General features: G+C 38.0%; 1 protein-coding gene across 1 annotated transcript in view; it reads left to right on the top strand.

Annotated features, from left to right (window-relative positions):
- FBN2 (fibrillin 2) overlaps positions 1-18,836 on the top strand; it is a 254,200-nt gene that overhangs the window by 107,962 nt on the left and 127,402 nt on the right. Inside the window, exon 8 of the mRNA XM_027076778.2 lies at positions 14,975-15,100. Within this exon, the coding sequence (XP_026932579.1) occupies positions 14,975-15,100 (126 nt within the window). The remainder of the gene's footprint in view (positions 1-14,974; positions 15,101-18,836) is intronic.

Raw genomic sequence — 18,836 nt, 5'->3', positions numbered from 1 at the left:
CAGTTCTTTGAGCCTCATATTTCTGTGGATTCCCTTATGTAAGAAATTAGTTTTTCACTTACTAAATCTGTCTTATGTCAATTATTAGGCCAGCCAACGAATGTAGAAGGGAATAAGGGAAAAATTCTCCTCCCCGAAGTGAAAAGTATAAAATGCAGACTATAAAAAAAAAGAGATTTAACGAGTATTTATATGATAATTCTGCCATGGAATGCAGGACAGATTTCTTTTTTCAGTTCATGCCATTTATTCAGAACATACAGACTAAATAACTGGATGCATCATTAGAGTATTGATAAAAAATCAAGATGTTAAAAATTTTTTTTATTGTTTATTTATTTTTGAGAGAGACAAGTATGAGTGGGGGAGGGGCAGAGAGAGAGGGAGACCCAGAATCCAAAGCAGGCTCCAGGCTCTGAGTGGTCAGCACAGAGCTTAACTGGGGGGGGGGGGGGGTCAAACTCCCAAACTGCAAGATCATGACCTGAGCCAAAGCCTGTCACTCAACACACTGAGCCACACAGGCATCACAAGATGTTTTTGTTTTTGATTTAAATCCAAGTTAGTTAACATATAGTGTAGTAATGATTTCAGTAATAGAATTTAGTGATTCATCACTTACATATAAGTGCTCATCCCAACAAGTGTCTTCTTTATGCCCTTCCCCATTTTTTAAGTATGAAAGTTATAGTCAAATTGGTTTCCATACAACACCCAGTGCTCATCCCAAAAGGTGCCCTCCTCAATACCCATCACCCACCCTCCCCTCCCTCCCACCCCCCATCAACCCTCAGTTCTCAGTTTTTAAGTCTCTTATGCTTTGGCTCTCTCCCTCTCTAACCTGTTTATTTTTTTTTTCTTCCCCTCCCCCATGGTCTTCTGTTAAATTTCTCAGGATCCACAGAAGAGTGAAAACATATGGTATCTGTCTTTCTCTGTATGACTTATTTCACTTAGCATGACAGTCTCCAGTTCCATCCACGTTGCTACAAAAGGCCATATTTCATTCTTTCTCATTGCCACATAGTATTCCATTGTTTTGACAGGCCCCTTGCCCATTTAGCGTATCCCCCTACCCAGCACCCCGCTAGTAACCCTCAGTTTGTTCTCTGTGTTTAAGAGTCTCTTACGGTTTGTCTCCCTCTCTGTTTTTATATTATTTTTGCTTCCGTTCCCTTATGTTTATCTATTTTGAATCTTACATTCCACATGAGTGAAATCATATGAAATTTGTGTTTCTCTGACTTATTTCGCTTAGCAGAACACACACTAGTTCCATCCACGATGTTGCAAATGGCAAGATTTCATTCTTTCTAATCACTGAGTAGTATTCCAATGTATATATATATACCACATCTTCTTTATCCATTCATTGGTCAGTGGACATTTGGGCTCTTTCCATACCTTGGCTATTGTTGATAGTGCTGCTAAAAACATTGGGTGCCTATGCCCCTTTGAACCAGCAATTTTGTATCCTTTGGATAAATATTTTAGTAGTGCAATTGCTGGGTCGTAGGATAGTTCTATTTTTAATTTTTTGAGGAACCTCCACACTACTTTCCAGAGTGGCTGCACCAGTGGCATTCACTGTTCCTCTTTCTCTGCATCCTCGCCAACATCTGTTGTTGCCGGAGTTGTTAATGTTAGTCATTCCGACAGGTGTGAGGTGGTATCTCATTGTGGTTTGGATTTGTATTTCTCTGATGCTGAGTGATACTGAGCAATTTTCATGTGTCGGTTGGCCATCTGGATGTCTTCTCTGGAAAAGTGTCCATTCATGTCTTTTGCCCGTTTCTTCACTGGATTATTTGGTTTTGGGTGTTGATTTTGATAAGTTCTTTATAGATTTTGGATACTTACCCTTTATCTGATATGTCATTTGCAAATATCTTCTCCCATTCTGTCAGTTGCCTTTTAGTTGTGCTGATTGTTTCCTTTGCTGTGTACAAGCTTTTTATCTTGATGAGGTCCAATAGTTCATTTTTGCTTTTGTTTCCCTTACCTCCAGAGACATGTCAAGTTAGAAGTTGCTGTGGCTGAGGTCAGAAAGGTTGTTGCCTGTTTCCTCCTCAAGGATTTTGATGGCTTCCTGTTACATTGAGGTCTTTCATCCATTTTGAGTTTATTCTTGTGTCTGGTGTAAGAAAGTGGTCCAGGTTCCTTCTTCTGCATGTCGCTGTCCAGTTTTCCCACCACCATTTGGGGAAGATGTCTTTTTTCCGTTAGATGTTCTTTCCTGCTTTGACAAAGATTAATTGGCTGTACATTTTTAGGTCCGTTTCTGGGTTCTCTCTTTTCTTCCCTTGATCTATGTGTCTGTTTTTGTGCCAGTTCCATACTTTCTTGATGATTGTAGCTTTGTAGTACAGCTTGAAGTTGGGAATTGAGATGCCTCCATCTTTGGTTTTCTTTTTCAGGATTGCTGTGGCTCTTCAGGGTCTTTTCTGGTTCCATACAAATTTTAGGATTATTTGTTCTAGCTCTGTGAAGAATGCTGGTGTTATTTTGATATGGATTGCATTGAATATTTAGATTGCTTTGGGTGGTATCAACATTTAAACGATATTTGTTCTTCCATTGCATGAGCATGGAATGTTTTTCAATTTTTCTGTGTCTTTTTCAATTTCTTTCATAAGGTTTTTACAGTTTTCAATGTATAGATTTTTCACCTCTTTGGTTAGGTTTATTCCTAGGTATTTTATGGTTTTTGGTGCAATTGGGATCAATTCCTTGATTTCTCCCACTGCTGCTTTGGTGTGTAGAAATGCAACCGATTTCTGTGCATGGATTTTATATCCTATGACTTGGCTGAATTCATGGATCAGTTCTCGCAGTTTTTTTAGTGTAATCTTTTGGGTTTTCCATGTAGATTATCATGTAATCTGCGAAGAGTGAAAGTTTGACTTCCTCCTTGCCAGTTGGGATGCCTTTTATGTCTTTGTGTTGTCTGATTGCTGAGGCTAGGATTTCCAACACTTTGTTGAATAACAGTGGTGAGGGTGGATGTCCCTGTCATGTTCCTGACCTTAGGGGGAAAGCTCTCAGTTTTTCTCTATTGAGGATGATATTAGCAGTGGGTCTTTTATATATGGCTTTTATGATCTTGAGGTATGATCCTTCTGTCCCTACTTTCTTGAGAGTTTTTATCAAGAAAGGATGCTGTATTTTGTCAACTGCTTTGTCTGCATCTATTGAGAAAATCATGTGGTTCTTAGCCCTTCTTTTATTAATGTGATATATCACATTGATTGATTTGCAGATAATGAACCAGCCTTGCATCCCAGGAATATATCCTACTCGATTGTGGTGAATAATTCTTTGAATGTATTGTTGGATCCAGTTTGTTTATATATTGTCCAGAATTTTTGTATCCATGTTCATCAGGGGAATTGGGCTGTAGTTCTCCTTTTTAGTGGGGTCTTCATCTGGTTTTGGAATCAAGGTAATGCTGGCTTCATAGAATGAGTTTGGAAGTTTTCCTTCCATTTCTATTTTTTTGCAACAGCTTCAACGTAATTGGTGCTAACTCTTCTTTAAATGTTTGATAGAATTCCCGTGCAAAGACAGATGGCCCTGGACTCTTTTTTGTTGGGAAATTTTTTATTACCAATTGGGTTGCTTTACTGGTTATGGGTCTGTTCAACTTTTCTATTTTTTTGTGTTTTATTTTTGGTAGTTTATATGTTTTTGGAATTTACCCATTTCTTCCAGAGTGCCCAATTTATTGGCATATAATTGCTCCTAATATTCTCTTATCGTTGTTTGTATTTCTGCATTGTTGGTTGTGATCTCTTCTCTTTCATTTGTGACTTTATTTATTTGGGTCCTTTCTTTTTTCTTTTTGATCAAACTGGGTAGGGATTTATCAATTTTGTTAATTCTTTCAAAGAACCAGCTCGTGGTTTCATTGATCTGTTCTACTGTGTTTTTCTTGGTTCTTTGTTTTTGATTTTTTATTTTATATCAATGATTTCTGCTCTAATCTTTATTATTTCCCTTATTCCGCCTTTTTTGGGCCTTGTTTGCTGTTCTTTTTCCAGCTCTTTTAGGTGTAAAGTTAGGTTGTATATTTGAGACCTTTCTTTCTTCTTTAGGAAGGGCTGGATTGCTATATACTTCCCTTTTATGACTGCCTGTGCTGCATCCCAGAGGTTAGGGGCTGTCATGTTCTCATTTTCATTGGCTTCCATGTACTTTTTCTTTTCCTCTTTAATTTCTCAGTTAACCCATTCATTCTTTAGTAGGATGTTCTTTAATCTCCATGTATTCATGGTCTTTCCAAAATTTTTCTTGTGGTTGATTTCAAGTTTCACAGCATTGTGGTCTGAAAATATGCAAGATATAATCAATCTTTTTGTGCTTGTTGAAGGCTGATTTGTGTTCCAGTATGTGATCTGTTCTGGAGAATATTTCATGTGTACTAGAGAAGAATGTGTGTGCTGCTGCTTTAGGATGTAATGTTCTGCATATATCTGTTAAGCCCACCCAGTCCATTATGTCATTCAAAGCCATTGTTGACTTGTGATTTTCTGCTTAGATGGTCTGTCCATTGCTGAAAGTGGGGTGTTGAAGTCCCCTACTATTATGGTATTATTATCAATGAGTTCTTTATGTTGGTGATTTATTGATATATATATTTGGGTGCTTCCATATTGAGAGTATAAATAGTTATAATTGTTAGATCTTTTTGGTGGGTAGACCCCTTAATTATGATAGAATACCCTTCTTCATCTCTTATTACAGTCTTTATTTTAAAATCTAGTTTGTCTGATATAAATATAGCCACTCCAGCTATCTTTTGACAACCATTAGCATAACAGATCATTCTCCATCCTCTTACTTTCAATCTGCAGGTGTCTTTAGGTCTATAATGGGTCTCTTGTAAGCTGCATATAGATGAGTTTTATCTCATATGGAGTTGTGTTTTAAAACCCCACACTTCAGAGATTCTGCAGCTTGGATTCACACCGACTCTTGGGGTGAGGATCTCACTTAGCAATGGCCAGGTACCACCTTGCCCCAGAAAATGTTTGTGTGATCCTGCAGTGGTAGAGGTTCAGAGACTGGGGCAAAGGACAACACACAGCTGGCGCCAGGTTTTACCGCACTCTGGTGCCGTTTCCCAATTGCAGCAAATTTGCCTGCTCTGTGGGGTCTGCTGGTACCTTTGCCTGTGAGGAGGCCATATGGCCTCTACCAAATGCATTTCAAGCAGGGGAACCACTTCTCCCCATGTGTCACATGGACCCCTCAGACCCCACTGCCTGCTCCCCGCCCTACTTCCTCACCAGAGCACCTCCAGGCACTGAGCTTCCAGAACTTCAGACTCTGCACTCCACTGTTTGTACAATCCTGGGGGTAATGAAACCCTCGCTTTTCTTCCTGTCAGTGGTTTTGGGGAACAGATTTCTTGTTCTGTCACTTGGGAGTGTTTTTACTCTTTGTCTCTTTTTCTCTCCAACTTCTTTTGGGGGAGTGTATTTTGTGCACTTTCGCAGTGCACTGCTGTCTCCCCTCTGCTGTTCATTTTCCCCCTCTCCTCTGTCCTCTCTCCACAAAAACAGCTTCTTACCCTCTTCAGCTTTTCTCTCAAGTTATGCAGATTGTTGTGTTAATCCTCAGATTAATTTCCTAGGTGTGCAAAAATGGTTTGGTGCTGGTCAAGCTGTGTTTCAGGGAGGAGATAAACTAAGGGTCTCCCTGCTGCCCCACCGTCTTAATTCCTCCCCTGATAAAGTTTTCTTAAATCAAGGGTTTTACTGTATTAAGCCAAAATACATCTTGAGATCCTGAGGGTTTTATAATTACATCTCAATGTCCTAATGCTTAACAAGAAAAAAAAGGGAACAGAAAATATTAAATTCTTGCATTTTGGCCAAGTCCAAATGGTTATAGCAAATTTAACTTTGGAATTTCCTGACTTTTTTGTTGTTCAAATTGTAGGTTTTACCCAACATTAAAGGAGGCTTTCAATTTAATTTCCCTGTATTTAAATGTTTAAGGCAGTTGTGGAGGGCAGAAAGGATGGGAAGAAAGAAACCTTCTGGAGGACATAGTTTTAACAGCTCACCACTCAGTTGTTAAAAATATTCTCCTCCAGAAGCTCAGCATCCTCAATTTAAGTCTTCATTGTTTCAGAACTTGTAGAGGATTTCATCTTACTTGTTTAAAAGGGTAACATGATGTTTCCACCCTGTGTAAATTGGAAAAAGAGACAGAGAAAGGAAAGGAAAGGAAAACCCCTTCTGGTAAATATCTCCGCTTCCCAAGAAATACCATTGGGGGATGCAGACCAAAAATGTAAGCTCCTCTTGTTTGCCTGGGTATTCAGTGACTTTTATGTCTTTTGAAATAGAAGTAGCTTTCCAGCTGTTGTTTTAATCTTAAAAAGCCCAGTAATGCAAGTGCCTCTTGCTGCTGTTACTTCATGCATCAATTACTCCAAATGAGTGTTTAGAAAGATGCAGTATTGGTTTCAAGCCAAAAGAGAACCATTTGTTATGTGGCTATAGAAGTGGTCTTTTTAAATAATGTCATTATTCTGCCTAAAGAGACAAAAGAACTTTTTAAAAAAAGTTTATTTATTTTGAGCGGGGGAGAGAGAGAGAGAGAGAGAGAGAGACAGAGAGAGAGAGAGAGTAGATGTGCATGGAGGAGGGTCAGAGAGAGAGGGAGAGAGGGAATCCCAAGCAGGCTGTGTGCTGTCAGCACAGAGCCTGACGTGGGACTCAATCCCATGAACCGTGAGATCATGACCTGAGCTGAAATCAAGAATCATACGTTTAACCATCTGAGCCATCCAGATGCCCCCAGACCAAAAACAAAAAACAAAAAAACAAAAGTCAAAAAAAAAAAAAACAAACAAAAACAAAGCAGTTAATTAAAAAGTCCCTTTAGTGCTCATTAAGGTTAATGCACAGAGACTATTTTAAATGTACTTCCTTAAGATTAATAACAAGAGGAAAGAGGGACCAAGAAGGAATATATAATAGTACTATAGTGAAATGCTGAGGTACCACAAGCATATTGATAGTAAATGATAGACAGCATCCCTGTACAGTGGATATACAGTGGATTGGGGTATTTTCCATCATCCTAAAAAGATATCTTTCCCTTTCTATCTTCATTTTGAGCTACTGCCCTCTCTTTTCTTTCTTTTCCACATCAGACTTGGGAATTATCTACAGTTAGGCTCTATTCTGACTTATTCTAGAACCCTCTGCCGTCTGTGCAGTCACGTGAAACTCATTTCATCCAGATTACCAGGTAGGCTTTTCCTACTCCGTAGCTTGCCTGGTATTCCTGCAGAAAAAAATTATCTACATGTGGTTGACTGCCCCCAGCCCCCATCACTGGAGTGCCTGTATCTGTCTCCTGTATCTCCTTCCTTCGTGTACAGCCTCCCAGTAGGCCTGTACACCACCCCACAGTTATGTCAGCCGAAGCATGCACAGATATTGTCTGTAGCAACTCCGCACCCAGCCTGTGGGTATGTACCTTACCAGTGCTTCCCATATACCTCGTTGCACTCCTGAAGCTGGGGCCGCTCTTGACTCCTCCCTTTCCTGACATGACTGTCCTTTCTTCCCCATTATCTCTTGGATTACTGAGGCACCTTTCTTTGGGATCTCCCTATCTCCTACTTGTCCCACCGTGGTCCTTTGTCCACATTGTAGGCACAGTGATCTTTCCAAAGTCCATGGTTGGCCATGTCCCTCCTGTGTTTGAGTCCCCCAACTTCTTGATAAAATTCCTGCATGACCATCCTCTGCTTTCCTCTCTAGCTTCCTTTCTTTCTATGCACTCTTTGATTCAGTCCATTAACGTTTACTTACTTCCTCAAATAAATCATGCCCTTCTTGCCTCACCTTTTGTGTATGCTCTTCCCTCTGCCTGGAAGACAGTATTCCACTTCATCTTCATTGCCTGGTGGGGGCCTGTTTTCTGACATGTTTTGGTGTGACTATGAATGTCCTGTGGAAGTCTGTCCTGACCCATTTCTCTTCTGTGTTTCCCTTTCATCCTGCGCTGCTCGTTGCACTGCTCATAGTATTGGTCACACCACATTGACACCAGGTATAACTCTGATCTCTCAGCTACCAGTGCCAGCTTCTGGAGAAGGAGTCCAGCAGACCCCAGGTTTCAGCACTGCTCACTGCTGTGAAATTCTGTTTGTGGTCCAAGGAAACATTTATCTTGTCTTTTGCAACCAGCTGGGTCTCTTGTTTTATTTTTATTTTTTATTTTTGTATGTCATCTGTCACTGTTATGTGATTGGAGCAGAGGGGAGTACCAGAGCATCTTGACTGGAAGTCACAATCTGCATGTTTAGTAAGCCTTCCAGGTCATTTTGTGTGTGTGTGTGTGTGTGTGTGTGTGTGTTAAAGTTTTGTAACATCTGTCCTTTATTTTACCTAAAGGACCGAAGCTATTTGACATGAACTTATTCAAACTCAGATTCTCTTACTACAACCCCATTTTCCATATTCCCTGACTTTGATGAAGTGTCTTCCCATCTTTCCAGAACAGAATGTTCCAGCTCTGTACTTTACTCCATCACCTTTCTAAGACTCCTGACTCTTGCTGTTAATTGGCTCAGTTTCTAACTTGTGTCTCTTCTCTTTCCTGACTCTTTGTCTTATCTACAATCAAGGCCATCTACATCAAACCTCTGTCCACTTTCTCTTTAGTCTCCTGTCACTATATTCTTTCTGACTTTGTTCACTGTGAAGTTTCCTAAAAGCATAGTCTGTAGCAGCAATCTCACTACCACCCCACCAATTATTTCTTACCTCTTTGTAAAATTGCCTTCGTTCTCATGAATCCTTCGTAGCATTTATCATTCTTGGTTACCCTTTTCCTTCTTAAATATTATTCCTTGATGTCTTAGTTTCCTAATATTGCTATAACATATTACCAAAAACTTAGTGACTTAAAACACAGAGTAATTTTTTTTACCGTTTTGGAAATCACATGTCCAGAATGGGTCTCACCAGGCTGAAGTCAAGGTATCAGCAGGACAGCCTATTCCTTCTGCAGTGTCTAGGGGAGAATTCATTTTCTTTACTTACCTGATTTCTAGAAACTTCCTTCGTTACTGGCTTGTGGCCCCCTTCCGTCTTCAAAGTTAATGGTGCAGCATCTTCAAATCTCTCTCCAGATCTGACATTTCTACCTCATCTCTCACTTATAAGAACTCTTGGTTATATTGACCCAGGACCAGATAATCCAAGACTATCTCCTCATCTCAAAATGAGTTGATTAGCAATCTTGATTCTCCCTTGTCATATGAACTAACATATTCACAGGTTCCCAGGATTAGGACTCTGACTTCATTGGTAGAGTCACTGTCCTGCCTGTCACATTTGACCTCTTTAATATATAAATTGTTAAAAAAAATGAATAAATAAAATTTAAATCACTTTTCAGTAATCCTGGTAATCTTTCATTTCTTTATTTTCTTCACTCACTTCACACTGATGGTTTCATCTGTGTTTATCTATAGCTGCTGGTCCCTTTATAAAGATCTACCTTGGATTTTCAGCTACTTTCTAGATATTATTAGCTCAAAATGTTAGTGATGAAACTATCAACTTCCCCCAAAATATTTTTCCTTGATTTTATTAATTTTGTTAATATAAGTTCAATAATGAAATCTTACCATCCCTTTCTCTTATTCTTGCTTTAACTTTCAGGACGTTTCTTTCATTTATTATTTCCTTTCCTAGTCCCCCCTCATTAACTGCAGCCTGGACCATGTTATTATCTCTACTGTCCCTGCCATGTTCTTACCTTAGCCCTGTGTTTATCAACATTGGCAGATATTTTTACCAAAAGTAAAATTCTCTTTTTATTAAGTTTTTAATTTTAATTCCAGTATAGTTAACATACAGTTTTATATTAGCTTCAGGTGTACTCTTTAGTGATTCAGCACTTCTGTACATTGTTCAGTACTCATCGTGGTAAGTGTACTCTTTAAACCCCATCAAAAGTAAAATTCTGGGGCGCCTGGGTAGCTCCATTAGTTGGGCATCCGACTCTTGATTTCAGCTCAGGCTGTGATACCCAGGCTAGATGTATACCCAAGTGAAATTAGAGCTTATGTCCACATAAAACTAGTACCCAAGTGTTCATAGCAGCTTATCCACAACAGCCAAAAAGATGGAAACAGCTTGAATATCCACCAACTGAGGAATGAATGAATAAAATGTGATATATCCATAGAATGGAATATTATTCAGCAATTAGAAGGAATAAGGTACTAATATATGCCGCAACATTGAGAAACATTGAAAACATGCTAAGTGAAAGATGCCAGTCACGAAAAACCATATATTTTATGATTCCATTTATATGAAATGTCTAGAACAGGCAACCCTATAGAGACGGATGAGTTGTTATTAGTTGTGGATTTTTTAGTTAGGTTACTTACTCTCTGAAGCATAGAGGCAGGTCAGGAGAGTGCTGGGATGGAAGTACTTCTGGGGGAATGAACATGTTCTAAAATTAAGTTGTAGTGGTGGTTGTACAACCCTGTCGATGAACTAAAAACCATTTAATTTTTCACTGTAAGCGGGTGAATTGTACTACCATATAATATTATATTTCAGTAAATCTGTTTATGAATAATCAGTGGAATTCTGAGTACAAGTAATACACACCATACTTTCAAAATCTGAAAAGGGGAAAGCAAATGTTAATTTTCCATTACAGCTTATTTTGCCATTTTGATAATGACTGTTGTCCTCATAAAGGCTTGAAGAAGGTAGCCATTTGTTGCACTTAAAATTTAGTCATAAACTTAAATAGCATATTCATGGTTCAATGTAAAATGGAAATACACTTTTTTCCTATACCAAAAAGAAAAGTATGCAGACTAGACCAAATACATGTAGTTCCTTGGCATTGATGGAAATAAAATACAAACACTTGTTTAAAACAAAATGTCTTGTTTTGTTTGTTCTAAGTTCTCTGTAACATAATTGTTACAGGGACTGCTTTATCATATGACGTCTGTATTGGGATTGACAGAATCTCTAGGGCAATGTTCTTAGAATTCAGTGATATCTGAGATCACACTTAGCACTGCTTATCAAATTATTCATTATTATTCTGCTTAGAGTAAGATTTACAGTAAATGTTGTAAATGTTGGTTGACAAATATGAGGTTCTGTGGTTTGGCAGTCAAATCTATCAGATGGTTTTGCTTAGATCTAATTCTCTTTAAAAAAAAAAAATCTGTATTCAACTTCTTCAAATTTCCAAGCTCTTTCCAGTCCTTCCATGGCACACCCAACAACCCTCTCCTTTTGACAGTGTTGTTGCTCACCTCCATTCCTCATACTCTCCCTCTTCTCTCCTTCATTTTTACTTCCCAGTCTCCTATGCTGACTTTGCTTCCTTTGGCTTTCTTTTTTTATATGGTGGTGGTTCTCAGAAGTTCCCTCCTTAGATTCAACTCTTTTCATTCATGTATCTTCTTTGGACATCTCACTTATGGTTACACCTTCAAATATAGTCCATTGAGTTGGTGATAAATAACAAATGTACATCTTTACCCCTTATATATAAGTTTCAATTTTGTAGCTATGTAGTTGGAATTGCTGCCCATTTCTTATAAAAATCTCAAGTTCAAAAAAGCCAAAACCTGGCTTAACCTCAAAATGTTCCTCCATGTCCCATTCTCTGTTAATAGCACTACCATTGTCTCCCTCGCTAATCAAGCTAGAAGTTTACAGTCCTGTTGCAAAAATCCTGTTGATTTCTCCTTCCTCGTGTCTCATGAATATGTATTCTCTTCCTCATCATAAAGCCTCCTCCATGCTGTCATCACTGATCACTGGACTATTCATTGTCTACATTAAACACAAGAATTACCTTTCTAAAATATTGATTTGCTTACATAATGTTTTTACTTAATTTAAACTCCTTCATAGACACCATAAATCACCTCAGAATAAAAGTCAAAGTCCTTGGGAGGACTCTCCAGGGTTCATAGTATGGCTAACTAGCTAAACTTCACTTCTGTCAACTTCCTACCCATTCTGGTATACTTTCCATGCTCCAACTGTGCTATATTTTCAGATATACTCACCCATGCTGGTTTCTATTCTTGTTGTTCTTTATTAGTCTAAAACTGACTGCATTCTACTTGCCACAGTAATTGGTTCAGGACTCCAGCCGTTTGCCAATCAGCATATTCTCCTGGCTAAAGGAATATAGATCAAAACATTAGGACAAAAGAGAAGATTTGCGGGTGCTCGTGGGAAAACGTTTTCTCTCTCCTAAGAGAAAGCCCTGGGAAGAGACACCCTCTCTTCTAACTAGATGTCCTAGTCAAAGGTCTAGCCTAGAATTGCTACAGCCTTTTTGCTCCCATCAAGGAATGCAGTCTAAGAATCAAGTCAAAGCACAGAGGAGTGCATAGTTGAACACATCTCAGAGAAACTGAGCAATAGACCTTGGCTTAAACCAATCCTGACGTCCATGCCTATAGACATCCAAATACGTAAGCTGTTAAATATTTCCTTTATGTCCATTTAGACCAGTTTTTCTGATATCTGCCCACAAAAGCCTCCAAACTGATAAATAAACTTTAAAAAATATTTCAAGGGAATGTGGGTGGAGGCACATCAGATACGCAGAGGATGAATGAAACCAACTCCTTTTATTAAGACTTTGCCTTTTCCTGTGAATACACTCCTCACCCTTAGACACACTTATGTATAGCTCACCATGCAGTGTATACTTTATATTTGCACACATCCTTCTTACCATAAACATTAATGATAAATTTAAATATTAATTGATGAATAAATATTGGGCATGACTGCATTGAAATGCAGAGTGTTTTGGTCAGTTAAAAATAAAGCACTGAATTTTAAAAATTAGGGTAGGGAGTCTACCCAAAAATGAAATAAATTCCTCTTTTTCATATAGGATTCCTAAATACTTGAGCGGGAGCCTTTTACATACAATTACTTGGAAGCTAACTTTTTTAAGGTTTGTAGTTAATTCTAAGAATTTTGAAACATGGAGTTTTTGTACAATAAAATATTTAACACAAAACCACAAATTTAATATCACTCCATGTGTTCCTCTCTGTTCCAGATTTTTTAAGGAAAAAGAAAAATGTCAAACATCTTTCAGTTTTCTACTCTTTGTTGTTAAGGAGGGTATTTGGAAATAGAGCACAAAGAAGCTCTTTATTATGAAAGGAAATGCCTAGAAATAAGAGTTAATGCTTAAATGAAGGACTTAAGGTTTCTAATTTTTAGGAATTTAGATCAGTCCTGGTCTTCATAAGTGCCTTGACTGTTGGTATGACTTTAAAGGATCAGAAGGCAACTTGTGGTGTTTCACCTTTGTGCTGCTTCCTACTTTACTGTGTTCTGTTCTCTTTTATAGTCTTCCTTATCCTGGAGTGATTGATCAATGTGTTTGGTGATTAAAGTGTAAATTTCTAGCCTCCTTTCTGTTCTGAATCCACGTTCAGTTTTATTAAGAAGCACTGCACTTAGATAGCAGTATAAGATGCAATAGGTCCTAATTTTGCACACATGGTTTCATTTTGTTGGATTAAATCTGATGGTAACAGCACCACATTATGTATTTGCTTCCCATGAAGTCAATTCATGTTAGAATTCTGCTCTCTCTTAGGGAATTGGTCAATTTTGATTTGTACCACTGTGCCTTCAGTGGCTAACTGCTAAACCTCAAATGAAGATATTATTTCAGGGAATGTCTGAATCTGATAAATTTTTTTATGAGAACATTCCAAGAAGACACACAGGCTTATAGTTATTTCATGACGCAGCTTGTAGGCAAGAGTAACTTGTCAGACTAAATGGGGAAAAAAAGAATGATTAGATTAATAGAGGAATTCAAAAAAGAGATTGCCAACCATTTCTGAAAATTGTGGAGTTTAAAATTTCTTTCCTTGTATTTACAAGAATATAATTTTTTCCTGTTTTGATACATCAAAAAATATATATGCAAATTAAAAAAAAACAAAAGAATCTAAAAGCTCAGGTTTGCTGGTCAGTAATCATCCACGTTTATGACTTTTCCCTGTATTCATGCCTTTGTGCTTTAAAGAAGATGGCCAACTACTGGGTTTCCCTTACAATTGCTCATTTCCTTGTAAATGTATTAGCAATTAGCTCCCAGTGTACCTAATTGTAGTTTTGTTTGACTTTCGACCTTTCTCTGCTTACTGAACTAGAAGAAAAATAGATTAAGGCTTATGTAAATGGCCAGGTTTTCTGCTTTAGTGAAAGCTTAAAAGAAAGCAGACCTTTGATTAACGTGTAAGGGGATAGACTAGTCCCAGCATTGAGTAAGCTGAACGGGTAAGTGCAGGGAGGTACAATAGGAAAACTGGACACCTCCCAAAGCCTCCCAAGTTTGCCCTCTGCCATGTTTCTGTATTATTTTAGATTTAAAGTTAATTCCCAGAATGTCAAATATACCCATATTCAAATGGAAGTACGAAAACATATCCTGAAGCCAAATAGAAAAAAAAAATTTGTGCTGCCTCTGTTGGCTCAAATAATTAGTGTGAAAATTAGCTATAAATTTTTAAATGTATTTAGTTATTCCACATTTTAAAATGTAATCCCGTATGTGTTTTTTAAAAACCGTAGTAGGATAATTCCTAATTGATGTAGAATGGAAAGTAAAACATTGACATTTTTACTTATTTTCAATTTAAGTTGCATTTGGGGGGGAGAAAAGGATATAGAGTTTTGCTTTAGTTGGCGTTGTTTTACTGCCATGGGAGTTTGCTTTCATCTCAGTTCCCATAGATGTGTGTGAGAAATTCTTCAGGTTCTGAAACAAGAATATATTCAGGGTTATATGATCTGACCTAATCAACCATGAGTACTCTGATACTCTTTAAAAAAAAAATCCCTTGTAAAAGCTATTTAATGGAGGCCTTTCTCAATCATCTTCTCCTCCTTCCCTTGATTAGACATCGATGAGTGCAGCGTCATTCCTGGGATATGTGTGACTGGCGAATGTTCCAACACCGTGGGAAGCTATTTTTGCGTTTGTCCACGTGGATATGTAACCTCAACAGATGGCTCTCGGTGCATCGGTAAGCCTTGGATTTTTGAAGGCACAATACAGTGCTCCTTTATAATAACAGAATAGCCCAAACACATATGAAGATGGCAACGATTATAAAACCATTGGGTAAATGGCTGAAAAGGTTGTTTAAAATAAATGGTACCACTATTGAGGGATTGATAGACCAGGTGCTCTTTGCAAAGACTTCAGTTTCACAAGCCATCTGGGTTTGTTTTATGTTGTCAGAGTCATTTTGGAAATGAAGAAAGACTTCCTCAAGACATTGCTCTTGGCCAGTGCTAGAGACAAAAAGGCCGGAGAAAGATTTTTTTAATCTGCCTTGGAAGCTGGGATGTAGTAATTAAAGTTTCTTTTGTTGCTATGCATTCATTATGAATGCATGTCAGTGTCTTATTTACTTAGAGCTTGTTTATTCTAGTGAAAATAATTATTGCAGAAAAGAAATTGACACCTTTAATTTTGTGTTTTAAACATATTCAGAGTAGAGCCAAATACATTTGTATGTTTTCCTTTGTTCAGACAAATGAAACACTGCTTCTCAGTTATGATGTAGGTCATCCTTTATTGAGCAAAGCTTAAGCTTAGGGCAACCATCCAACAGTGAACATGAGGAATGGGGATCCCTCCTTCAAAATACTGTGTTGTCATCCTAAATAATAGAAGAACAACAATGGCTGTCATAGAAGAAACAGAGGTAGTGGTAGTGAAAATAATAGTTAGCATTTATGGGGCACCTGGGTGTCTTGGTCAGTTGGGCGTCTGATTTTGGCTCAGGTCATGAACTCATGGTTCATGGGTTTGACCCCGTGTCAGGCTCTGTGCTGACACCCCGGAGCCTGGAGCCTGCTTTGGATTCTGTCTTCCTCTCTCTGTTCCTCCGCTGCTCACTCTCTCTCTCTCTCTCTCTCTCTCTCTCTCTCTCTCAAGAATACATAAAAATTTAAAAAATTAAAATAAATAATAGTTACCATTTATGAGACACATGCCACATGTAAGGCATTGGACAGCTATCTTATCTCATTATCTCATAGCTGTGGGGCCTTGAGCAATATACTGACCTGTGTGTATTTCAGTTTCTTCTAGTAAATGTGCAATAAAATATTCTTTATTGTTTTTTTCCTTTTTTTTAACTTCAAGTTAGTTAACATAAAGTGTAATATTGGTTTCAGGAGTAGAATTTAGTGATTCATCACTTACGTATATCACCCAGTGCTCAAACCAACACATGCCCTCCTTAATGCCCATCACCCATTTAGCTCATCCCTCCCTCCATACCCCTCCATCAACCCTCAGTTCTCTATATTTAAGAATCTCTTATGGTTTGCCTCCTTCTCTGTTTTTATTTTATTTTATTTTTCCTTCCCTTCCCTTGTGTTCATAAAATATATTTGTTGTTATTACGAGGAGGAGAAGGAGGATATATATGCCTGCACTGGACCCATATGTTATGTAATCCTTGTAATAGCTCTGTGTGACATGTGTAATTATTCAGATTTGCAGACAATGACATTTGAGGTTCAGAGAATTTTAGTGACTTACACAATAGTACAGAGCCAATAGATGGAACCAGTGTTCTTATCCAGATTGCTCCAGTAACACCTGCATCTGTGTTACTGCCCCACTACGCTGCCTCCTTACCTACTTTAAGGCAGTGGATAACCTGTGTCTAAATATCAAGGTCTTAGCCTGAGTGGTTTCTTTAGCACCATATGAACAATCTGCTTCAAGAGGTAGGATGTCTGCTTCTAGCCTTCCTCTCCCCTCTTCGAGTGACAAGATTTGAATGATAGTTGTTTGTTCTTTATGAATGCATCAAGGTTCCTATCTTACGTTAGGTCAAACATTTTATGTGGAATATTAGGTCTATAACATGGAGAAAATTTAATCCGTTTTAGGGTCAGTATGCCCATTGATTCACTGCATGTAAGTCTAATTTATGTAACATAATTTCAAAGTCAGCTGTCAGTGAGAGTTGAAAACTAGTAAGAACTACCCCCACTGGCTTGATTTTCTAAAACTATGTAGGAAGATACTGTGTGTACACACACATCCACACATTCGCCACCTTGAAACAGACATAGACCCAACGCTGTAGGAGAAATAGCCATTTGGAAGCCATCATTAAACATCACTTGCTGGATGCCATTGACCCTGGTTTCAGGAAACTTATGTTCTAGAATATGGCAAGGTGAAAAAGGGAGGCTGGAGACATAAGCGACTCTATTATTGTGAAGTTCTGGAAATCCAAGTAAGGTATTTTATTTGGTAGGCACTGTAGAGTAATTGAAACCCTTTGAGAATGGATTGGAATGGAGGTTTTTAAGGGGTGATGAGGGAAATAAATTAGTTAGAAAGAAGAATTTGACGCAACAAATGTTAGTCTTTTATATTATATTTCCAAATTATATCCTCATGTTTGATTTTTTAAAATTTCTAAATATTTTAGTCAACAATTTGTGTTCATTTTTTTTTTTTTGCATTGAAAAAGAGGCATAGTCTTTGTTATATTCCGATAATCAAGATCAAGATTCCCAGTGATTTATGGAGGTTGTTTCTCTTTGGTGTCAGATATTTGATTTACTTTGAAATTACCATAAACTCTCTTCATCTCTTGCCTGTCTCTGTAAAGTTTTAAGTCTTTACCTGAACATCCAAAGCCCTTCAGAACCTGGTCCCAGCTTTTATTCAAGATCCATTGCTAATAGCTTGCTGCCTCAACACTCACATTTCTGTCACTGCTGTACATGACCAAACTGCCATACCTTTTTCATGATAGCTTCTCTTCTGAAGCATCTTGATGTCCCCTCACTGTGCTCATTAAAACCTGACTCGTCCTCTGAGTCCCCAGTTAGATGTCACATTTTCTTCTTGGGCACAATTAATCAGCCCATCCCATAATATTTTTCATTTCCTTCATTTCTGGCTTTCTCACATTGCACAGATATTTACACTTTATATGTCAGTCAGACTATAAGCTCCATTGGTTCTGCGTTATGCTGCTCCCTGGGAGCCTCACATGGTGACTTGTATAGTCCTGTGGGCTCAATAAATCTTTTACGAATGGATAGAAAACCAGCAAATGGATGAAGTAGATGATGTTGGATGTAAGAATTTTGTGTTGGTTAATAACTGCTTTACATCATTTGGCATCCTGCTGGACGTGGTGTGTTGGGGTCCAGGATGCCCCTAAGCCAAGCGCCTGCTTAAGCTTCCAAGAGCTGAGGCACTTTGAGTCCTGTGCTAAGCGTGAGAGTCTCCATTCATTTCAGTGTTGACATCCTGACCCAGGAACAAAGGAGATCCCCTAAGGAGGGGAGAATGACACTCCAAAATTATAAAGCCATAGTTAAATTAAGTAACAACCTTAAAACATTTTTGAATAACTGTGTTACATTTGGAGTAAGGATGTGTTTTCCATATATGAAAAAAAAAACAAATCTGATGTTTTAATGTGTAAGAGATCTTTGATTTTAATTTTTAAAAATTTGACTCTGTATTTTCTTAGACTGTATTTGTTTATGATTGAATTATGTATGTCCTGGATATTTCTATGCTATTTATTTTATAACCACATGCATACTGACAATAATGAGTTGGCTGGACTAAGAACTTTTTTTTTGAGTATGAAAATGCATGTTATCTCCATGAAGGCTTAATGCTGCCATAATTTCTTATTCTAGTTAACAAAAATATCCTGAGTCTATACCACATTATAAAGCATCCATAATCGCTTCTTGGCCTTT

The sequence above is a fragment of the Acinonyx jubatus genome, chromosome A1 (assembly GCF_027475565.1).
Source record: "Acinonyx jubatus isolate Ajub_Pintada_27869175 chromosome A1, VMU_Ajub_asm_v1.0, whole genome shotgun sequence".
Taxonomy (NCBI): Eukaryota; Metazoa; Chordata; class Mammalia; order Carnivora; family Felidae; genus Acinonyx; species Acinonyx jubatus.
The sequence above is the reverse complement of the archived record's forward strand: the minus strand, read 5'-3'. Positions and strand labels throughout refer to the sequence as shown.